Genomic DNA, 25,684 nt, shown 5'->3' with positions numbered 1-25,684 from the left:
TCAATGCTATTAATTACTGTATGCATTAAGTCATGAACTCCAAGTAATTAATTTAGAGCATGGATGACCATTCTTCATTCAAAAACTATTTACCAAATGCCCACTGCATACCAGGCATTGTTCTATGTGTTAGAGCTATATCTAGAAATAAGTGAAACATAGTCCTAACTTTAATGAAGCTTTGGTAAAGGAAGATACAAAAAAGTAAAGGTACATAAAAATAATTATGGATTATGATCAACATAATGCATAAAACAAAGGAACTGAAAAATGCAAGGTGTGATGGTATTACATGAGAAACAAATATTTATTTATAATAGACATCAGGCAAAAATAGATGGTGATTCCTGAGATTTGAAAGCAAATAACAGGCCCCATGAGTGCCTCAGTTCACCTAAATAGTTTCGAAGCCAACACAGAGATGAGAGTAACTCAGGCAGAGTCCATCAGTCTACTTGAGTTGAAGACAGAAATATGAGAGTCTAGTGAGGTGAAGGGAGAGAATGTTGAAGAGGAGACAGATGCATTCAGAGATACTCTTGGACATCTAAAGTGGGTACCCCAAGAGTATTCAGATAAAAAATGATCAATATATGCATGTGAGGAAACTACCTGAGGATGGAGAAAGAACCATTTAAGGATTAGAGAGAACAGTCCTTGGCACTCAGCTGGGGCCAGGAAGGCTGCCTGTTCCCACCAGCCAGACTAGAACATTTTAAGATTCACAGGGCAGTGTATAGATTACAAAGGAGGGTCTCGCCATAATACCGGGGAACAATTAACTTGGACTAAGCAAACAGACATAAAAGAATCAAACCACTTTGAAGTAACTTAATTCTTCCAAAAACAAATTTCAAGGGTATTTCAAGGCCCAGAGAAATACCCAAGACCCCAAAATGTGAAGAAGCAGGAAAATATGACCCATAATGACAAAATCAACCAATGAATAGAAATCAAACTAGAACTGACACACGTATTAAAATGAGAATGCACATTAAAATGATTATTAAAATTTATGCCATCTGTTGAAAAAGTTAAGATATCAACAATATTTAAAAAACAATACAGTGACATCAGAAAAATGGTGGCATGAGAGGTCCCTTTGGTCTCTCCCCTTGAAGTTGCAACAATCTGAACAGCTGAAATCAACAAAGGATTCCCTGCTTAATACACAAACATGTCTGAGAAATCTGCACATTGAAGCATCTGACGGTGATAGAGTGGGAGCAAAGCAAAGAGGAAGAAAAAGAGCAGAGCTGAGACTGCCACTGACACAGCCAGAGCTCACTGTAGGTCTCTGGACAGAGGAGGAATCAGGTTGCTGCTGATACTCCCTTCTACCCTCCCAGGGCTAGCAGCAGGCCCCAGAAGAAGTTGTAGCAGTGAGTATGGGTTTGCAGAGCACATTATCTGCAAATCTGAGAATTGGAACTACAGAAATATTTTTTCCCTGACAAGTGTGCTCTGCGGCTAATCCCAGGACAAGTGGAGATATAGAGGGGAAGCTGCTGAAGTCTTCTGGCCACCATTACTGGGATAAAAAAGCCACAAAGGCACCAGCCAGCTTTTAGGCTTATGCCACCCCCATCTAAGGAAGCTGCACTGCCAGCAGCATCTGGCTGCAGAGGAAAGTTTTGGAATTTCACGGATTTGGAAACTCATTGCCCACCACATTCCTCCAAAGGTTGGTGATTGGAGACACAGGATATCTTCTACCACCCTGCAGATATAAAAAGCCAGAGTAGTGCAAGAGAACTAAAAAAACTTGTGCTTCAGTGCCACCTACTAGAAAACAACAGAAAGAATCATTAATCTACTAGAGAAATGCCACTCATACATAGATGCCTAGACAGAGAAGGAATTCATCAAATGCCATGAATAGCCAAGGTAACAAAGCAGCTCAAAACGAAAATTTAAAATCTCCAAAAAATAAACTTAAAGATATGGAAATATGTCACTTAGATGACAGAGAATTCAAGAACGCAGTTCAATGAGATATAAGAAAACACAGATAGGCAGTTTAATTAACTCAGAAATAAAATGAACAAAATAAGTACTTTACAAAAGACATTAAAATCTTAAAGGAGGATCCAAGATGGTGGTGAAGTAGGTGGAAGTTACACTCACTTCCTTCCAGGACCAAACTTGATTTACAACTAAAATATAAAACAATCAACCTGAATCACCAACTAAAAACTAGCTGAATGGAAGTCTTATAACCAAGGATTTACAGGAGAAGCCACATCAAGACTGATCAGCAGGGTGGAGATGCAGAAAGGGCTGGCCCTGCACCCATGGGCAGCAGATGAAAACCCAGAGGGATATCTCAGCTGCAAAGGTCTCCCTTGAGGAGTGTGGGGTCTCAAACCCACACCAAGGTCCCCAGCCCAGAGCACCAGGGAATAGGTGCCCACATAACATATGGCTGTGAAAAGCCTTGGGGTTTCTATCACTGAGAGACAGCTGGAAACACTGACATCCTCTTAACGGGCTAACACACAATGTTTTGTGTTTAGCCACTCACCTTTGGCTCTGGTGGAGGGAAGGCAGAGTGGACTAGAGCTGTGTGAGGAGAATCCAGGGGTGCTGGCAGGGAAATAGAGCTCAGAGAGCAGCCATCAGGATTCTTGTGCTGAGTCATTCCCCCATAATGCAGGGGACATCTTTCTCCGGCAGACATTTACCTTCCAAGCAGCTTTTGTCTGGGGGGGGGGAAGGGAAGCAACTGCCCCACCCTGTTAGAAAACCTCTCACCCCACCCTGTGGAGTTGTTATAGCCTGAGGCTCATTAAGAGACTGAACATCTGGGTGCTTTGAGTATTTGCCTGATTTGCTTCTGGACCCAGGGCTTGGGAAAACAGAACTTGGTGTGCATCTTGGTCCTGTCCAAACACACCCAACCCCAACAAAGGGAACCACAAGCTGTGGAGTGCAGAAAGCGTTAAACAGGGTACTCAAGGCCAGTCACAGTGTCTGACATTGGCCTGCACCAGAGACCCTCCAAAAAGACTGAGAGTCCTAGCAGATCCATCTAATACACAAAAACAAATCCAAACAGGCAGCCAAAACGGGGACAAAAACACAAGCCCCAAATGACCCACCAAAAGAATTCTCCAGAAGAAGAGCTAAATGAAATGGAGATAAGCAATCTATCAGATATAGAGTTCAGACTACTGATCATAAGGATGCTCAACAGCATGAGAAAAGAAATGGAAACTATGAAGGAAATTAAGAATGACACAGTAGAAATAAAAAAAACATTGGAAGGAATAAACAGCAGATTAGAGGAAGCTGAAGATCAGATAAGCAAATTAGAATACAGGGTAGGAAAAAAATCACTCAGAGAACCAAAAAGAAAAAACAATTAAAAAACAGGAGGACAGCTTAAGAAAGCTGTGAGAAAGCATGAAACATAACAATAATCACATCATAAGAATTCCAGGAGATCTAGAAAGTAAGTATAGGTTAGAGAACCTGCTTGAAGAAATAATTAAAATCCCCAAAATTCAAGACAAAGAGAGAATATTAAAGGCAGCAAGAGAAAAACAGTCTGTTACCTACAAAGGAGCTCCCATAAGGCTGTCAGCTGACTTCTCATCAGAAACTCTACAGGCCAGACGGGAATGGCATGAAGTATTCAAGGTAATGCAAAACAAGGATCTGAAACCAAGACTACTCCATCCAGCAAGGCTATCATTCAAAACAGATGGTGAAATAAAGAGCTTCCCAGACAAAAAGAAGGCTAAAGGAGTTTATCACCACCAAACCAGCATTGTAGGAAATGTTAAAGGGACTGCTGTAATTAGAAGTTGAAATTGAGAGAATGAGAAATAAGCATAAAGAATTAAAATGGCAATAAATAAGTACCTATCAACAATAACCTTAAATGTAAATGGATCAAATGTTCCAATCAAAAGACACAGGGTAGCTGAATGGATAAGAAAACAAGTCCCAAATATATGCTGTCTACAAGAGACCCACCTTAGAACAAAAGACTCACACAGGCTGAAAAATAATTTTTTCTGGAGGATTTTAAAGGAGAGATAGACAGCAATACAGTCGCAGTAGGGAACATTAACACTCCATTGACTTTACTGGATAGATCTTCCAGGCCAAAAATTAACAAGGAAACAGTGACTCTAAATGACACACTAGATCAGATGGATTTAATTGACATTTACAGAACATTTTATCCCAAAGCTGTAGAATATGCATTCTCCTCAAGTGCACATGCGACATTCTCACAGTTAGATCACATGTTAGGATACAAAACAAGTCTCTACAAGTTCAAGAAGATTGAAATCATATCAAGTATCTTCTTGGATATTTACATCATGGAATGCTATGCAGCTGAATAAAAGGATGCCTTACCCTTTGAGACAGCATGATGGGAACTGGAAAGTATTATGCTAAGTGAAATAAGTCAGTCAGAAAAAGACAACTATCACATGATCTACCTCATATGTGGAATATAATGAACAAAATAAACTGATGAACAAAACAGATCTAGAGACACAGAAGCATAGAACAGACTGATGAATCTCAGAGGGAAGACAGGGGTGCGTGGATAGGTGGGGAGAGATTAACCTAAGAACTTACATGCATATATGCATAACCCATGGACACAGACGACAGTGTGGTGAAGGCATGGAGGGAGGGGTGCAAGGTGGAGGGGATCAAAATGGGGCAAAAATGGGGACATTTGTAATATTTTCAACAGCAAAGATAAATTTTAAAAAATTAGTATTTAGCAAAAGAAACAAGAACATACAATGAAGTAAAGGCAGTATATTTAATAAATGATGCTGGCAAAACTGGACAGACACCTGCAAAAAAATGAAACTACAGCACTATCTTACTCCATATACAAGAATAAACTCAGAATGAATAAACACTTAAATGTAAAACTCAAAACCATAAAAATCCTAGAAGTAAACTCAGACATTTCTCTTAGTAATATTCTTTCTGATATATTTGCTTGGCCAAGGGAAATAAAAAAATAAACAAATGTGACTATATCACACGAAACTGTTTTTGTACAGCAAAGAAAACCATAAAAAAATGTAAAGACAACCCACTGAATGGGAGAACATCTTTGCCAATGATACATCTGACAACAGGTTAATATCTAAAATTTATGAAGGATTTATATTACTCAACACCCAAATCCAATTAAACAATCTAATTAAAAAATAGGCAAAAAACCTGAATAGACACTTCTCCAAAGAGGACAGAGAGATGACCAAGAGACATATGAAATGGAAATTAAAACAACAATAAGATATCAACTGACACCTGCCTTAATAGCTATCATCAACACATCAACAAGCAAGTGTTGGTGAAATGCAGAGAAAAGTGAACCCTCATGCACTATTGGTAGGAATGCAAATTGGTGTAGGCTCTCTGGAAAACAGTATGGAGTTTCCTTAAAAAATTAATAATGGAACTGACTTATGACCCAGAAATTCCACTTCTGGGTATATATTCCAAGAAACCCAAAACACTAATTCAAAAATATATGTACTCTTATGTTCACTGCAGTGCTATTACAATAGCCAAGTTGTGGAAGAAACTGAAGTGCTCATTAACAGACCAATGGATAAAAAAGTGACGGTACATATGGCCATTATTTGGTCATAGGTAACAAAAATCTTACCATTTGTGACAGCATGGATGGACCTACATGGCATTAGCCTAAGTGAAATAAGCAGAAATAAAAATAAAAATACCATATAATTTCATTTATATGGAATATTTAAAAAACAATATAAATGAACAAAGAAAACAGAAAGAGGCTCATATACACAGAGAACAGACTGATGGTTGGCAGAAGGGAGAAAGTTGGGGGAACTTGATAAAAAAAGTGAAGGAACTGAAAAATACAGACTGGTGGTTACAAAATAGTCATGGAAATGTAAAGTATAACACAGAAAATATAGTCAATAATACTGTAATAACTATGTATGGTTCCAGCTGAGTCCTAGAAATATCAGAAGAAACACTTTATAAAGTATGTGATTACCTAACCACTGTGCAGTACAACTGAAACTAATAAAAAATAATAATAAATGAAAACAACAAGTGCTGGCGAGGATGTGGAGAAGAGGGAATCCTAGTACACTGCTGGTGGGAATGCAGACTGGTGCAGCCACTATGGAAAACAGTATGGAGTTTCCTCAAAAATTAAAAATGGAGAAATCAAGATGACGGCGTAGGTAAGAGCTGTACCCACCGCCTCCTGCAACCACGTCAAAATGACAAAATACGGAACCACCATCACTCAGAACCTCCTGAAATCTAGCTGAACAGAAGCCCTACAACCAGGGAACTGAAGAAGCATCGAGACTGGCAGGAGGGGCGGAGACTTGGGGAGACTGGGGCTGAATCACAGAGACTCAGCCGGGGGCCCACATCCAGTGCCGCGGTTTAAACCTGGGAGGGATATCTCGGCGGCAGAAGTTTCCTGGAGGAGTGACGGGTCCCAGCCCCACATCAGGCCCCCCAGCCCAGGGCTCCAGGGCTGGAAAGAGAAATCCCCACAACTTCGGGATATGAAAACCAGTGGGGACTGTCGCTGAGGGTCCTGGAAGGTGCGCAGGTCCCAGGCTTTCCTCTTAAAGGGGACTCACTCAGACGCATGAACTCACTCAGATGCACTCCCACTGAGCTCATGCTGGGTGGCAGCTTGAAGGGAACCTGGGGCATTTGGGAGAAACTGACTTGCCGGGAATAGGGGTGAGAGGCGGAGGGGTGGCTTTCTCCCAGACAGAAGAGCTGGCAGAGGCCACTGCTCCTTTGGCCAGCTCTCCCCTGCCATAACCTGCAGGCAGATGCCATATTTTAATCTCCAGCACCTGACTCACACCTTTGGCTCTGCCCCAGTGATTCCTAGAGGCCTGCAAACTCCCTACCAGCAAGCTCATCCAAGCCATTTCCAGTGGCTTTTTGGTGCAAGTGGCCTCTCGAGACTTATGCTTAGGACTTTCCTAAAATCTCTCAAACAAGCAGCAGCGGGCCCCATACAGCTTGATAAGAGGCCCCAGGCATGGCACTAGTGACAGCCTGCATTGGTTCATAGCTTGGCCTGTCCTGGACACCTCCAAGCCCAGCACAAGTAGCAGCCAACTATGATTTGCTGTGGAGCTCATGCTGGGTGGCACTGGGCAAGGCACTGGCAGAGGCTGACTTTGCACCTCCAGGAAGGCCCCAGAGACAGTGCACCTGGTGGCCAGACTCGTTGGATTACAATCCTACTGCATCCACGAGTGACACACTCAAGGGGCACACTTGGTGAACACCAAAGCCCCACTGAAGTAAATCTTGATCCATAGGGGTGTCTCCAGCACAGCAGCTCTTTGGCTGTAGTTGCAGCTGGTCCCCACAGCTGATTGGCCTGGGGGGTCAATACATCTCAGTGAAACCAACAGCAACCAAGGCTCAACTACAACAGGACAGTGCACACAGCCCACACGGGGGAGCACCTACAAGGCCCAGCTCAGGTGACTGGGGAGGCTGAGCCACTGGACCCTACAGGACAACTACTACACAAATTCCAAGAGACATAGCAGCTCTACCTAATACATAGAAACAAACACCAGGAAGCAGCCAAAATGTGGAGGCATAGAAATGTGTCACAAAGGAAAGAACAAAAGAAATCTCTAGAAGAGAAACTAAATGAAATAGATCCAAGCAAGCTAACAGATACAGAGTTCAGAATTTTGTTTATAAGGTAGCTCAAGCATATTATTACAAAAATAATTGAGAAAATCGATGACTTAATAATGTACCAATTTGAAATGAAGGCTACACGAACTGAAATGAAGAATAATTTACAGGGAGTCAACAGGAGAGTAGAGGACGCTGAGAATCAAATCAGCAATTTGGAACATGAGGAAACAAAAAACACCCAACCAGAAGGGCAAAAAGAAAAAAGAATCCAGAAATATGAAGATAGTACAGGAGCCTCTGGGACAACTGCAAGTGGCCCAACATTCATTCATATTATTGGGGTTTCTTAAGGGGAAGAAAGGGAGCAAGAAATTGGAACCTATTTGAAAAAATAATTACAGAAAACTTCCTCTACCTGGGGAAAGAAATAGACTTACAAGTCCATGAAGCACAGAGGGTCCCAAATAAGAGGAACCCAAAGAGGCCCACAGCAAGACACATCATAATTAAAATGCCAAATCTTAAAGACAAAGAGAGAATCTTAAAAGCATCAAGAGAAAAGCAGTTAGTTACTACAAGGGAGCACCCATACGACTGTCTGCTGATTTCTCAACAGAAACTTTGCAGACCAGAAGGGAGTGGCATGATATATTCAAAGTGATGAGAAACATGGAACTACAACCAAGATAGCTCTACCCAGCAAAGCTATCATTTAGAACTGAAGGTCAGATAAAGAACTTCACAGATAAGAAAAAGCTAAAGGAGTTCACCACCACCAGAGTGTCATTCCATGCACTGGAAGGTCATGGGTTTGATTCTCAATCAGGGCACATACCTGTGTTGTGGGTTTGGTCAGGTCAGGGCATGTGCAGTAGGCAACCGATCAATGTTGTCTCTTACACTGATGTTTCACTCTCTCCCTCTCCCTTCCACCCTCTCTAAAATCAATTTTAAAAGAAAAAGGACTACTATTGTATATATATAGCTTTTTTTTTTTTTTTTTGCATAAACCTAATGGTAACCATACCCCAAAAAACAAAAACTGAGACACATAACTTAATAAAAAAAATACCGGAAATAATTGTAGAATATTACTAAGCTAAAACAACAGATGGAAATGCAAGTGAAAATTAAAAAATGATCACACAAAACAGAAAACAAAAGATAAAATGGCTATAGGAAATCCTCATACATCAATAATCATCCTAAATGTAAATGGAGTGAACTCACAAATAAAAAGGCACAGAGTAGCAGATTGGATCAGAAAACAAAACTCAACCATATGCTGCATTCAAGAGACACATCTCAGCTGCACAGACAAATATAGACTCAAAGTGAAAGGGTGGAAATGATTCTCCAAGCAAATAGCAACCACCGAAAAGCAGGTTTAGCCATACTTATAACAAGAGACAAAGATGGACAATTTATAACAAGTGTTGGAGAGGTTGTGGAGAAAAGAAACCCTCAATCACTGCTGGTGGGAATGTAAACTGGCACAGCTACTATGGAAAACAGTATGGTGGTTCCTCAAAATTTAGGAATAGAACTACCATATGACTTAGCAACCCCTCTTTTGGGTATCTATGTTAAAAATTTGAAAACATTTATTCGCAAAGATATATGCGTTCTTTTGGTCATTGCAGCATTATTTACGGTGACCAATACATGAAAACAACCATAGAATCACATATATTGATCTTGAAATATTGTACCAACCAAGCATCCTCAAAGTACATCCCACTTGATAATAGTGTATCATCTTTTTAACGTGAAATAAACTTTCTTTAAAGCATCTTGAGGGTGAACTCAGGGAGAATTAAAGACAGAGTTGTGTGGCTCCGGGGCAAAGGCCATTTCCTCTTCTTTCCATTGGCATCAGAGCAGTGGCACCTGCTGTGTTCACTGTCCCCTCGTTTGTGGGCCAGAGTAGCTAAGGTTCGTGCCAGTCCCCTTAGGGTAGGACAGTATGCACATGTGTCTGACACACCAGAAAAGCTGCACCAGGACCCCAAGCACCAGCAAAGGTATGTCCCATCCCCTGTGGGCCAAAGCAGCTGCAAGCATTCCTCTGGAGTGCCAGAGAAGTTGTGTCCCACACTCCAATGGCTGGAGCAGCTGGATCAAGTGCCCTAAGAACCAGAGAAGTTATGCTTCACCTTCTGCAGGCCAGAGTAGCAATGCAGGGTGACCAGAGTGCCAGAGAAAATGTGCCCCGCCCCTTATGGGGAAAAGTACCTGCTTGAGCACCCTGAGTGGCTGAGAAGCTGCATCTCCCTGCCGGCCAAAGTACTGGTGCCCTTCTTCCCCTTACCCCACCAGGGGAGAACCACCAGCTCTATACTCTCAACACCTGGTGGCCCCACCCTGCTGAGCTTGTGATCAGCAATATTGCCAGTGGGCTGTGCCCAGCTTGGTCTCCTGGTGCAGAAGACTTTCTAGGAGGTCCAGGCAGACTTTGGAAAATCTGAGTTGTGTGGCTCTTGGGTGGGGCCAATTTTCCCACACCCCCCACACCATTACCACCTTCCTGTGTAGAGACCTCCCTTCACAGGGTCAAATGTGGGTGAACCTGTTTGAACCTGATGAACACTGCTGGCCTCACCCTGATGAATCCCTGACACCTTGCCCCATCACAAAGGTCCACAGGCACACAGCAGGTGGCAGCTGACTGTGGTGTACACTGAGACTGTTGCTGAGTGGCCTCAAACTCTGCTGAATTTAATCTGTATCAATATGGTAAACACCACTAGCCCCTACCTCCTGACTCACTAGAACCTCCCTCATGTAACTCCTGTATCACTAGAGGCTCTTTCAGTGACAGCCTAACAGGTACCTAACAGGTGCAAATGGATCTCAGGGAGACTTGGTCCTTTTGCTGACCTGCCCCCAGGCTCAATGATGGTCTTTGTGTGCAGCTTGGCTCCTTCCAACACACCAAGAGGCAATCACAAACTGTAAATCGCTTTCTGGCTTCAAACAGGTAGCCCAGGCTGGACACAGGCAGTGCCTAATATCAACTGGCACTGAATTCCCTCACAAATGGCTTCAGAACCAACACACTCAGTGGTTCACAGCACATCAGAGCACAACCCAATAAGCTCCACATGGCAATCACAAAAGAAGATCTCAGCAGATACCAGACATTGTTGGGGTGAACTCAACTTTGTAGAGAGAGCCCCCTCATAGCAGCTAATACACTGTGCTTGGGGTCAATCTTCAAAGCCAGCCTAGTAGGAAACCCCACCCAAGGAAGGGCCAACAGCACTTAAGACTGAACTACAACAGGAGGGCTCACGTAACCCACACAAGAGACATTCCTCGAACACTGAGCTCAGGTGATCAGGGACACTGCAGCAATGCGCCCCCAAAGACACCTACCACATAAGGCTACCATACCAAGGCATAGGACATCTACCTAATACATAGAAACATAGAAAGAGAGGGAGGCAGCCAAGATGGGGATACTAAGAAACAAATGAAAAAAACAGTAGATATCCCCAGAAATAGAACTAAATGAAATGGAGGCAAGTGATTTACTAGATATAGAGTAAAAAAAAAAAAAATGGTTATAAGGATGGTCAACAGGAACTTAGTGAGACTTTCAACAAAGAGATACCAAACATAAAAACACACACAAAGAAACCATAAAAAAGAAAAAAAACAGGCTCTGGCCAGTGTGGCTCAGTTGGTTGGAGTGTCATTCTAGTACACCAAAGGGTGGTGGGATCCCAGTCAGGGCACATACTCAGGTTGTGGGTTCGATCCCCAGTTGGGCACATTCTGGGGGCAACCAACTGATGTTCCTCTCTCACATCAATGTTCTTCTCTCTTTCTCTCTCTTCCTCTCTCTAAAATCAATTTTAAAAATAATTTAAAATAATAAAATACAATTTTTTTTTTTTTTTTAAAGAACTAGTCAGAAATGAAGAACACAAAATCTGAAATGAATTACTAGAAGCAATTGGCAACAGGCTATATGAAGCAGAGGATCAAATTAGTGATTTGGCTGACAAGGTAGCGAAGACGCTCAACTTCACTGGCTCTTAGGAAAATGCAAATCAAAACTACAAGATACCACCTCACACCTGTTAGAATGGTTATTATAAGCAAGAAAAGTAATAAGTATTGGAGAGGTTGTGGAGAAAAAGGAACCCTTATTCACTGCTGGTGGGAATGTAAACTAGTACAACCACTATGGAAAACAGTATGGTGGTTCCTCCAAAAATTAAGAATAAAACTACCATATGACTTAACAACCTCTCTTTCAGGGTTGTTAAATTTCTGAAAATAATTAAAATACTTATTTCCAAAGATATATGCACCCCTATATTTATTGTAGCACTATTCATGGTGCCCAACACATGGAAATAACCAATGTGCCCTTCACTAGCTGATTGGATAAAGAAAATGTGGTACATAGATGCAATGGAATACTACTTAGCCATAAGAAAAGATGAAATACTGCCAATTGGTACAACATAAACCTTGGGAATTTTGGGACAACGAAGACCTTGGGAATATCATGCTAAGCAAAATAAGTCAGTCAGAAAAATTAAGAACCATATGACTTTACTCATATGTGGGTTATAAAACTGAAAGCAACAAATAAACAAAGAAGAAAAACAAACAAAAAAATTCATAAACACAAACAACAGTATGGTGGTTACCAGAGGGAAGGGGGAGTAGGGGGTAGGCAGTAAAGGGTAAAAGGTGGTCAAATATATAGTGACAGAAAAAGATTTGATTTGAGGTGATAGGCATAAAATACAATATACAGGTGATGTATCATAGAATTGTACACTAGCAACCTATATAATTTCATTAATATGTGATATAAATGACAGATTTCAAGACCGCAGTTCTGAAAATATTCAACGAGATGTAAGAAAATACAGACAGGTAATTCAGTGCAATCAGAAAACAAATCAATGAATAGAACGAGTATTTTACCAATGAGGTTGAAACTTTAAAAAAGAACCAATGAGAAATCCTGGAAATAAAGCACGCAATTAAGGAGATTAGGAATGAGCTACTGAGCATAGAAAACAAAGCCAACTAGATGGAGGAAAGAATTAGTGATATCAAATATAGGAATCTAGAAGTGCCACAGAGGGAAGAAGAGAGAGACTTGAACAGAAAAAAAGAAAAGAAAAAAAGAAAGAGCTCTAGAAGAATTATCTAACTCCATCATAAAAAGCAATATTGGGATAATAGATATTCTGGAAGAAGAACAGAGGGAGAAGGGAACAGAGAGTCTATTCAAACAAATAGTGGATAGGAACTTCCCAAGCCTATGGAAAGAACTTGATCCTTGAATCCAGAACAAAACATATCACTTAGTTACCTCAATCCAAAGAGGCCCTCTCCATAGCACATTGTATTAAAACTGTCAAAAATTAATGACAGACAATAGTGTGGTGAAGGCTTGAGATGGGTGGTGGTGTGAGGTAGAAGGGGTCAATGGGGCAAAAAGGGGATATTTGTAATACTTTCAAAAATAAAGATAAATTTAAAAAAATGACAAAAAATTCTCAAAGCAGCCAGGGAAAAGATAGAAGTGACCTACAAACGAAAAACCCATCAGAATTTCATCTGACTTCTCAGCAGAAACTCTACAAGCCAGAAGAGTGGAACAAAATATTCAAATGTCTCAAAGAAAGAAATTACCAGCCACAAAATAATACATCCAGCAAAATTATCCTTTAAATATGAAGGAGAAATAAAGACATTCCCAGCCATACAGAAGCTGAGAGATTTTATCACCAGAACCCCTCCATTGCAGGAAACACTCAAGAGAGTTATTCTACTTGAAACAAAGAATGTAAGATCACAACACTACGAGTAAGATCACCAAAACACTTACAGCATAAACAGGGATAATTTGTGACAACAAAAACATAAAAGGGGAGGGGTAAAGGTCTGAACTGGCAAAGGAGGATGAACATCAGATGCACTTGAAAGAAAAATAACTATTGTATGTATGCAACTTTATTTTTTATAAACCTAATGGTTACCGCACACAAAAATCCCCAAGCTAGGACACATAGCTTAAAAAAAGAGGACACAGATGAAAGAAGTATGGAACACCACCAAACAAAAACAACTGACAGAAGTACAAAGGAAAAGAACCAATGGAGGGACAGAGCTACCAGAAAACAAAAGATAAAATGGCTACAGGAAATTCTCATTCACCAATAATTACCCTAAATGTAAATGGTCTGATTTCACCAATAAAGAGGCACAGAGAAGCAGAGTGGATCAAAAAACAAAACCCAACCATATGCTGCCTACAAGAGACACATCTAAGCTGCAAAGACAAAGGTAGATTCAAAGTAAAAGGGTGGAAAATGATTCTCCAAGCAAATAACATCCACAGAAAAGCAGGTGTAGCCATATTTATATCTGACAAAATAGATTTCACGAAAACAAAAATAACAAGAGACAAAGATGGACACTTTATAAGGCTAAAGGGGACACATCATCAAGAAAACATAACAGTTCTTAATATATATGCACCCAGCCAGGGAGCACTGAAATATATAAAGCAACTATTCACAGAACTAAAGGAAGAAACAGGCCAAAACACAATAATAGTTGGGCACCTTAATACTCCATTGACAGCTGTAGACAGATCAACCAAACAGAAAATTAATGAAGAAATATCAGCCTTGCCCAGCTGGTGTGGCTCAGTGGTTGAACACTGACCTATGATCCAGGAGGTGGAGGTTTGATTCCTGGTCAGAGCACATGTCTGAGTTGTGGGTTCAATCCCCAGGAGGGGGTGTGCAGGAGGCAGCTGATCAATGATCCTCTCTCATCACTGATGTTTCTATCTCTCTCCCCCTCTCCCTTCCTCCCTCTGAAATCAATAGAAAACCCCACGTATAAATATATGTAAAAGAAACATCAGCGTTAAATGAAATGCTAGACCAAATGGACATAATTGACATTTATAGAGCCTTTCATTCTAGAGCATAGGATTATACATTCTTCCCCGTGCACATGGAACACTCTCAAGGATAAACCATATGTTAGGTCATAGAACTAGCATCAACAAATTCAAGAATGCTGAAATTATACCAAGCATATTATCTGACCATGGTGCCTTGAAATGAGAAATCAACTGCAAAAAGGAAGTAAAGAAACCCATAAATAGTTGGAGATTAAATAATATATTACTAAAAAGTGACTGGATCAAAGAAAAAATAAAAGATGAGATCAATAGATATATAGAGACAAATGAGAATGACAATACAACATATTAAAACTTCTGAGATGCAGGAAAAAAGCAGTAATAAAAGGGAAGTTTATATCATTACAAGCCTATCTCAAGAAACAAGAGAAACCCCAAGTAAATGACCTAACATCACATCTTAAAGAACTAGAAAAGGAAGAACAAAAGCAACCCAAAGTCAGCAGAAGAAAGGAAATAAAAAAAATTAGAGCAGGATTGAATGAAATAGAGAACAAAAAGACTATACAAATATTAATACAACAAAGATTAATAAAAAGTAATCTTTGAAAAGATTAATAAAATTGACAAAACCCTGGCTAGACTCACTAAGGAAAAAAGGCGAAAGACTCATATAAACAAAATCAGAAATGAGAGAGAAGTCACCACAGACATCACAGATATACAAGAATCATATTAGCATATTATGAAAGACTATATGCTACTATATTCAATAACCTAGAAGAAATGGATAAGTTCGTAGAAATATATAACCTTCCTAGACTAAATCATAAAGAAATGAAAACTCTAAATAGACAGATTAGCAGCAGGAAAATTGAAATAACCATTAAAACCCCCCCCCCAAAAAAGTCCAGAACCAGATGGCTTCACCAGTGAATTCTACCAAATATTCAAAGAAGACTGAAAACCTATCTTTCTCAAACTCTTCCATAAAATTGAAGAAGAGGCATTACTTCCTAATACATTTTATGAGGCCAATATAATCCTGCTACCAAAACCTGGCAAGGACAACACAAAAAAAGAAAACTACAGACCAATATCTCTGATGAATTCAGGTGCAAAAATCCTAAACAAAATACTAGCAAATGGAACACAGCAGTACATAAAAAAAATAGTATATCACGATCAAGCGGGCTTCATTCCAGGGGCTCAAGGATGGTTCAGCATACACAAATCAATCAATGTGATACACCACGTTAGCAAAAGAAAGGATAAAAATCATACTATCTAATCAATAGATGCAGAGAAAGCATTTGGTAAGATACAACATCCATTTGTGATTAAAACACTCAATAAAATAGAAATTGAAGGAAAGTACCTCAACATAATAAAGGCCATACATGATAAACCCTCAGCTAATATCATACGCAATAGTGAAAAACTGAAAGCTTTTCCTCTAATATCAGGAATAAGACAAGGATGTCCACTCTCAGCACTCTTATCTAATGTAGTCCTGGAAAGTCCTAGCCAGAGCAATAAGGAAAGAGGAAGAAATAACCTTCCTAGACTAAAGGCATCCAAATTGAGAAGGAAGAAGCAAAAATGTCACTTTTTGTGGATAATGACTCTGTATATAGAAAACCCTAAAGACTCCACCAAAAAACTATTAGAAACAATAAACAACTAGAGTAAAGTTGCAGGACTCAAAATCAACGTAAAAAATCCATTGCCTTCCTATATACTAACAACAAAACTTCAGAAGAAGAAATGAAAAAACCAATTCTTTTGGCAATTGCAACCAAAAGAATAAAATACCTAGGAATAAACTTTACAGAGAACGTGAAAGACCTGTATACTGAAAACTACAAAGCATTATTAAAAGAGATTGAAAAAGACACAAAATGGAAAAATATCCCATGTTCATGGATTGGAAGAATCAACATAGTTAAAATGGCCATATTACCCAAAGCAATACACAGATTTAATGCAATCCCCATCAAAATCCCAATGTCATTTTTAAAAGAAATAGAAGGAGAAATCATAAGATTTGTATGGAACCACAAAAGACCTCAAATAGCCAAAGCAATCATGAGAAAAAGGAAGGAAGCTGCAGGTACCATGCTACCTGATTTCAGATGATAGTGCAGAGTTATGATAATCAAACCAGCATGGTATTGGCCGAGAAATAGACACACAGATGAGCAGAGCAGAATGGAGAGCCCACATATAAAACCACATTTATATGGGCAGATAATTTTCAACCAAGTAACCAGAAACACACAATGGAATAAAGACAGTCTCTTCAATACATGGTGCTGGGAAAACTGGAAAGGCACATGCAAAAGAATGAAACTGGATTACAGTTTGTCCTCGTGTACAAAAATTAACACAAAATGGATCAAAGACCTAAATGTGAAACCTGAAGCAATAAGTTACGTAGAAGAAAACATAGGTACCAAACTTACGGACCTTGGTTGTAGAGAACATTTTATGAACTTGACCCAAAGGCAGGGAAGTAAAGTAAAAAATAAATGAGTGGGACTATATCAAACTGAAAAGCTTCTGCACAGCAAAAGAAACTGACAACAAAACAAAGAGGCAGCCAACCAGATGGGAGATGATATTTGCAAACAGTAGCTCCGACAAAGGTTTAATTTCCAAAATATATAAAGAACTCATAAACCTCAACACCAAACAAACAAACAACCCAAATCAAATAGCAGGCAGAGGACCTGAACAGACACCTCCCCCAAGAAGACATACAAACAGCCAGTAGATATATGAAAAGATGTCCAATCTCACTAGCAATTAGGGAAATGAAAATCGAAACTACAATGAGACACCACCTCACACCTGTTAGAGTGGCTGTGATCAATAAGACAAGTAATAACAAGTGTTGGAGAGGCTGTGGAGAAAAGGGAACCCTCATTCATTGCTGGTGGGAATGTAGACTGGTACAGCCACTATGGAAAGCAGACTGGTGATTCCTCAACAATTTAATAATAGATCTACCATACAACCTAGCAATCCCTCTCCTGGGTATATACGAGAAAAACTCAAAAATATGTATTCACAAAAATATACGCACCCCTATGTTCACTGCAGCATTATTCATGGTGGCCAAGACATAGAAACATCCAAAGTGTGCTGCAATAGAGGACTGGGACATGTTCACAATGGAACACTACTCCGCCATAAGAAAGGATGGAATACTGCCATTTGCAATAACATTGGTGGACCCTGAGAATATTATGCCATGTGAAATAGTCAGTCAGGAAAAGCTAAGACCCATATAATTTCACTCATATGTGGGATATAAAACTGAAACTCATGGACACAAACAGCAGTGTGGTGGTTGCAAGAGGGAAGGGGGTGGGAGGTTAAGGCATTCCTAATATATGGTGATGGGAGAAGATATGATTTTGGGTGGTGGGTACACAGAGCAATATACAGATCTTATAACATAGAAACCCACACCTAAAACCTGTATGTTCATATTAACCACTGTCATCCCAATAAGTTTAATAATAAAAAAGAAACATCATCATCAAAGTGCATAAAACCACTACTAAAGAAACACCTTAAAACCTTCCAGGATGAAAGAATTGTACATACAAGGGAAAAAGAGACACAAATTAAAGCAGAGATTTCATTGGAAACAATGCCTGCGAATAGACAGTGCAGCAACATCTTTAACTAACATTTTATGTCCAGTGACAATATCTTTCAAAAGCAAAGATGAAAGCTGTTTTAGACACAGAAAATCTAAAGAAATTAATCACTAGTATACTTGCACTAAAATAAAAAGGTCAAAGCAAGTCTCAGAGGTAGAAGGAAAATTATACCAGATGGAAATCTAGATATAAACAAAGAAATGGAGAACACTGGAATTATTATGTATAATGGTAATTATATATCACATTCTCTTCAATTTCCTTAAAGTATAACTGAAAAATCAAGCACAATGGCAACAAACTACTGCAGGCTCTACAATATATGCGTAAGTAAAATGTACAATGAAAAAAGCATGGTTCTTACGCTCTACGTGAAATGGTTCCATTTGAAGGAAGACTGATAAATTAAAGTTGTATAATGTATCAAAGATAAACCAGTTAAATACCAAAACAGAAAGTTATAGAGTAAATACCAAGAAAGGGAGATACAATGGAATCTCAGAAATATCCTAAGAATCCTAAAGCACCAATCAGAAAGAATCTATGCACCCCGATGTTCACAGCAGTGCAGTTTACAACGGCTAAGATCTGGAAACAGCCCAAGTGCCCATCAGTAGGTGAGCGGATAAAAAAGCTGTGGGACATTCACACCATGGAATACTACGCAGCTGTCATGAAGAAGGATCTCGTACCCTTTGGGACAGTATGGAGGGACCTGGAGAGCATTATGCTAAGTAAATAAGCCAGGCAGCGAAAGACAAGTATCACATGATCTGGTTTATCTGTGGAATCTAAAGAACATAATAAACTGATGAACATAAAGGATTCAATGACATGGAAGCATGGAACAGCATGAGGGATCTCAGAGGGAAGGAGGGGAGTGGGTGGGGGGTAGAGATCAACCAAAGAACTTTTCCTTTAAAAGTCTGGGCAAGGTAGAGCGAGGTCAGTCTTTGGAATTTCGTTTCTTCTGATTACTGCACTTGAACAGTAGCATTTAATATGAATGTGGCACACAGGCTTACGATGCTCCCAATGATTCTGGTGTTTTAGTATTCACAATCTGGTATAATCTCATCCTCTAGAGTGTGGGCTAACCCAGTGATTGATTCTCTTTTAACGAACAGAAGGTAGAGTGACGGTTTTCAGTTCCAAGATGAAGTTATGAAGAGACTGTGGGTTTTGTCGTGCAGGCCTTTCTCTCTCTTGGCTCACTTGCTTGGAAGGAAACCAGCTGCCATGTCTGCACTACCTAATGGAGAGACTCACATGGGAAAAAATGACGTCTCCAACCAAGAGCCAGCAAGGACCTGACACTACAGCTACACAAGTGAGCTCAGAAGGGTATCCTTGCCCTGCCCCAGCCATGGGAGACTGCAGCCTCAGTTTACACCTCGATCAAAGCCTTATGAGACTCAGTGAGCCTAAGGACCCCGCTAAGCTGCAACAAGATTTCTAACCCACAGTAATTATAATATAATAAATATATATGCACAACCCATGGACACAGACAATAGTGTGGTGAAGGCCTGAGGCAAGGAGTGGGTGTGGGGTGGAAGGGGTCAATGGGGAAAAAAGGGGACATCTGTAATACTTTCAAGAATAAAGATAAATTTAAAAAAAATAGAGGCGAACAAAGAATATATGGTAGAAACAGAAATCAAATAGATGGTAAATTATAACCATACCAATAATATAAATAATCACATTAAATGTAAATGCCTGAAATACAAAATAATATGAAATGTAAACTGTAACACAAAAATAAAAAAAAAGTAAGTGGCCTGAACACCTCAATTAAAAAGCAGCAATTACCACATTGAATAAAGAACGTGCACTAAAGAGCATGAAAAATGTCTTTCGATTATAAAGACATAAATAGGTAAATAGTAAAAGAATGGGAAAAATATAGCAGGCAAATATGAATTAAAGAGGAGCAGAGTAACCAGTCTCACCTGTGGACCCTGGCACCTTGTCCAACCATATGTGGAGTCTGGCACCAGGACTGCCTGCCTGGGGATGCGAGTATCTGACCCACACATGGATCCTACTAGCTTATTTTCGGATGCTGCCATGTGGCCTGTCCCTGGTCCCCACCAACTGGCCTTCCCAGGACCTCTGGGCACGCAATAATAAATGGCTTTCCCTTTGAAATAATACCTTGTGCAAATGTTCAATCTGGATACCTGCCAACAAGCTAGTTGATTCAGCCTCAAAATATTTGCTTGGAGTTCTTCCACAGCCTTTCATTTCTTCCTTTGTCCTTATAATTTTTGGTCGGCCATACCAGTATGAGCGCTACAAAGAAAGCCACAATGTAATTATCAAAATAAACATTAAGAAATGAAGCACTCCATTTGAACAGACCTATATAACAAATAAAGCAAATGAATCGGTGATCAAAACCTCCCTGTAAAGAAAAGTCCAGGACCAGATGGCTTCACTGGTGAATTGTACCAAACATTTAAACAAGATTAACAACAATTTCTCCAAGCCTTCCAAAAATATACGAGGAGGAAGCATTTTCTAACTCATTCTGTGAGCTCAGTATTACTCTGACACCAAAGCCAGGCAAAAACATTCTGAAGAAAGAAACTAGCGACCAATATACCTTATGAATATAGGTGAAAAAATCTTCAACCAAATGCTAGCAAAACTGAATCCAACAGCATATCAAAAGGCTTATCACGATCAAGTGGGAATTATCCCAGGAATGCAGTGATGGTTCAACATATGAAAACTAATCAATGCAATGTATTACATTAATAAAACAAATGGGATAAACTACATAATCTTTTTAGTTGATGCAAAAACAAACAAAGCCTTTGACAAAGTGTTTCATAATCAAAATACTCAGAAAACTAGAAATAGAAGAAAACTTTCTCAAAATGACAAAGGGTATATGTGAAAAGTCCACAGCTAACATCATACTAAATGGTGAAACACTGAGAGGTTTTCCTTTAAAACCAGGAACAAGACAAGGATGCCTGCTTTCATCTCTGGTATTCACTGCTGCACTGGGAGTTTTAGCCAGAGCAATGAGGTAAGAAAAAGAAATAAAAGGTATCCAAGTTGGAAAGGATGAAGTAAAACTACCTATATTATATTTGAAGATGACATGATATATATATTTCCACATACAGAGAAAGTCCAAAATATCCCCCTACCCATACTACGAGAACTGATAAACAAATTCAGCAAAGATGCAGGGTACACGATTAACATGCAAAAATCAATTGTGTTTTTATACTCCAGCAACAAACAATCCAAAAAGAAAATTAACAACTTCATTTATAATAGCATCCAAAAGAGTAAAATAGTTAATAATAAAGTTAACCAAAGAAAAAAACAAGAGTCACTAAAAACTATAAAACCTTGCTTAAAGAATTTAAAGACATATAAATAGAAAGTTCATGGACTAAAAGATAAACATTTTTTCATATGGAAATAATATTTAAAGTAATCAACAGACTCAATATAATCTTTATAAAAATTCCAGTGGCCATTTTTGCAGAAATAAAAAGCAGATCCTCAAGTTATGTGGAATTTCAAGGGCCCTCTAATAGTCAAAACAATCCTAAAAAAGAAGAACAAAGTTGGAGGATTCATACTTTCAGATTTCAAAACTTATCATAAAACTACAGAAGGCAGAACAATGTAGGACTAGCTTAAGGATAGATACATAGGCTAATGGAATAAAATTGTGGGTTCAGAAATAAACCTATACATCTATGGCCAACTGATTTTCATCAAGGGTGCTAAGATCATTCAATGGGGAAATAATAGTTTTTTCAAAGAGTGGTGCTGGAACAACCAGATATTCACATGCAAAAGAATGAAATTGGATCCCTACCTCACACTATATAAAAATTCACTCAAAATTGATCCAGGGTCTAAATGTAAGATATCAAACCACTGAACTGTTAGAAGAAAACACATGGGTAAACTCTGGATTTGACAATGGCTCTTTAGATAAGATACCAAGTTCACAATAAAGAAAAGAAAAACTGATTAGATATAATAATGTAATTTGAAAATTTTGTGCATAAAAGGACACTATCAAAAGAATGAAAAAGCAGCCCAGAGAATGGAAGAAAATATTTATAAACCATACATCTGATAAGGGTCTAGTGTCCAGAATACATAAAAAGACAAAAAACCCAATTAAAAAATAGGCACAGGACTGAATATACATTTCTCTAAAGAATATTTACATATGGCAAACAAGTACATAAAAAGATCTCAGCATTATTAGTCATTAGGGAAATGTAAATCAAAATCACAAAATACCACTTTATAGCCACAAGAATGACTATAATAAAAGAAAAAATGAGAATAACAACTCTTTGTGAGGATGTGTAGAAATTGGAGCCCTGGTATAGTTCCTGTAAAAATGTAAAATGGTGCAGACACTGTGGAAAACAGTTTCATGATTCCTGAAAATACGAAACACAGAATTACCATATGAACTAACAATTCTACTCCTAAATATAGTCCCAAAATAATTGAAACAGGTATTCAAGCAAATACTTGTACTGAAATATTTATAGCAGAGCTATTCAAATAGCCAAAAGATGCCGTATGTGTTCAATAAAGTTGTTGTTTTATATACATACAATGGAATATTATTCAGCAATCTAAAATAATAAAGTACTAATACATACGATAGCATGAATAAACCTCACAAACAGTCTCAGTGGAAGAAACCAGGCACAAATGGTCACGTATAGTATGATTCTATTCATATGAAATATCCTGAACAGGTAAATCCATAAAACAGAAAGCTGATTGATTAGTGGTTGCTGGGGACTTAGGCTAGGGAAAAATAAGATGTGACTTCTTAATTGATACAGAGTTTCATTTTTGGATGATGAAAATATTTTGAAACTAGGTTATGTGCATGTACATTGTAAACGTACTAAATGCCACTTTAAAATGGTTAATTTTAAGTTATGTTAACTTTCCCTCTACGCTGTATGAATTCCATCTGAATTACAACTGAAATGTGAAAAATGAAAATGAGCCATGATAAGAACTTGAAAACACTTTGGCTTGGTTTACTCTGTGAGATGGAGAAAGTTATAGCACTTTCAGGGATTACATTTTGCAGCAAATTGTGTATGATTTGAACCTCCAGGGTTTAGAGGCAAAAACTCTTAAAATGCTAGTGTTCAAGAAGTAGGGAGACAGTGGAATTACTCAACAAGGAGGTCACAGTCAATACATTTTATTGACTTGGTCAGAGCACGTCTTTGTACCATTACCCAGTAACGGTCAGGGAGCGTGGACGGCACAATGCAGATGTTCTCCTACTCTAAGTACATTGGTCTAGCAACTGAAAAGCAGCAGGGGGTGAGAACACAGACGTGGGAGATACTTAATGCTCTTCTCACTAGGATCTAAGAAACTTACATATTTATTTACTTGGCAAGAACTTTTGCAGAGACCTTTAGGTTTCTTTTTCTCCAATCAAATCCACTGTACAGCACTTGACTGAAGAAGGGTGATAGCACTCATCGTTTTTAACGTATGGGGTTTCAGAGTCTTATCCACAGATAGGTGCATTTGCATATATGGAAGGTTTTAAGGTGTATCACGAAATGGCTAGCATTTCAGAATGCCTGGTGTACAGATGAAAATGATTCTGCACCTGACCTTTTGATTTAGTTTTATGAAATAAGAACTATGACGTTTCACAACAGCAGCAGCATCAGAACTCACCATAAGAAAGAAATGCCATGGTTGGGACACGCCATACTCTCCTGGAAAGACAGTTTCTACATACCAGGTCACAACGCCGTACAAGAAAGCATCAACCAAAAGCATTCCCATCACATAGCCAAGTATGAGGTTATCCTCAATGTTGGCTGGTGTCCAAAGGTTATCCCACTTTAGACCAATTTCTGAAATAAAAAGGAGATATTTACCATGGATGAAAGCTCTGTGACTAAAACAGCAAAGAAAAAAGATTGCTGATACCCTAAATTTTGCCACTGTGAATTATCTATATGGTGATACCCTTAGTATGTAGATCATCTAAGAAAATAATGGAGTATGTAATAACATTGGTTTCTTCCCTCCTCCCTTAAGACCTACAAAAAATAGAAATTATTGAGACAATGCCAACAACTGAAATAAAAATAAACAACAAAAATGTCAAGAAAAAAGCAGATCTGAGACCCTATTCTTCTACTTTATCCCTCATGCTAAATAACCATCAGGATATATAAATTTGGAAAGATATTCAGCAGCACTAAAGATGGATGCTGACTACCAAGCAGAAGAGAAAAAGAAGTTTTCCTTAGATATAGTACTTGTGAAAAGGGAAAGAGGAAGTCACCAAAAGAAGATAAGTCATTCTTTATTCTTCTAATTCCTCTATTTCCAGACAGAGCGTAGCACAACTGAAAAAGCATGAGGGCTTGCAGTAAACCCCTAATTCAAAGAGGCAAGATACAAAGATGACAATGTCCCATGTAACTTGTCCAGCCTTCAACATAAGCCCTCCCTTTCCTATAGGCCAGCACCATCCGAAGAATATTCACAAACACTGAGTCTTTGAGAAAGCTATGACTGTCAAAATGAAAGCCATTTTGAGGCAGGAAACAGCAAACTAGAAATCACAGAAAAAAAATGAAGGTTGAATATAAATTTCAGAAAGCCTACCATAACTTGAGAAATTCTACACCCAAGCACAACAGGAGTTCCTGAAAGAAAATAAATAATTTAGAAAAGAAACAATAACAAAATAATAAAATAAAATAACCTGATAAAAACAACTCAATTTAAAAACTAAAAGTGTACATCCTATTGTAGATTAAGCCAATGAAAATCCCATATCCAGATAAATTCTAATGAATTTTTATGACTAATGCAAGTATCCATAAAGAAATCACATGTATATTATTCTAACTGGCTACCCACTGGAAGTAGATTGTCGGTCAATCCTCCTTATCCATCACTAAGTGCAACAAAATTCTCACTAAATCCCAACAAGATTTTTCACAGGATTTGACAAAGTGATCGAAAATTCAAGTGGAGAGAAAAGTGACAAGAGTAACTAAATAACAAGGTATAGGTACAAGACTAACAGATATTAAGACTTTTTTTTAATACAATAATGAATAAAAACATTGTGGTATTAACACCAAAAAATAGACTAAAAAAAAAAAATCAATAAAATAGAAGAGATGACCAGAAATAGATCCATGCATATGTAAAACAAAGGTGGGATCAGAAAGTAGAGAACAAATTATCCAATAAATGACTGTAACAGCTCCATTTTCCTACTGAAAATAATAAAGTTCTTACCTTGTAATAAACAGAAGTATCAACTCTATGCTTATTGAAAACCTCCAAATAAAAATAAAAACACATAAATTTTAGAAGAAATCATAACTGTGGGTATGTAAGGGTTTCTTGGAAAAGA

General features: G+C 38.6%; 1 protein-coding gene across 1 annotated transcript in view; it reads right to left on the bottom strand.

Annotated features, from left to right (window-relative positions):
• LOC107544788 (phospholipid-transporting ATPase ABCA3-like) overlaps positions 1–25,684 on the bottom strand; it is a 256,196-nt gene that overhangs the window by 123,397 nt on the left and 107,115 nt on the right. Inside the window, exons 11-12 of the mRNA XM_087815824.1 lie at positions 23,977–24,158; positions 20,416–20,553 (exon numbers count right to left, since the gene is read on the bottom strand). Coding sequence (XP_087671950.1) covers positions 20,416–20,553; positions 23,977–24,158 — 320 coding nt within the window. The remainder of the gene's footprint in view (positions 1–20,415; positions 20,554–23,976; positions 24,159–25,684) is intronic.

The sequence above is a fragment of the Miniopterus natalensis genome, chromosome 3 (genome assembly GCF_054644295.1).
Source record: "Miniopterus natalensis isolate mMinNat1 chromosome 3, mMinNat1.hap1, whole genome shotgun sequence".
Lineage (NCBI taxonomy): Eukaryota > Metazoa > Chordata > Mammalia > Chiroptera > Miniopteridae > Miniopterus > Miniopterus natalensis.
The sequence above is the reverse complement of the archived record's forward strand: the minus strand, read 5'-3'. Positions and strand labels throughout refer to the sequence as shown.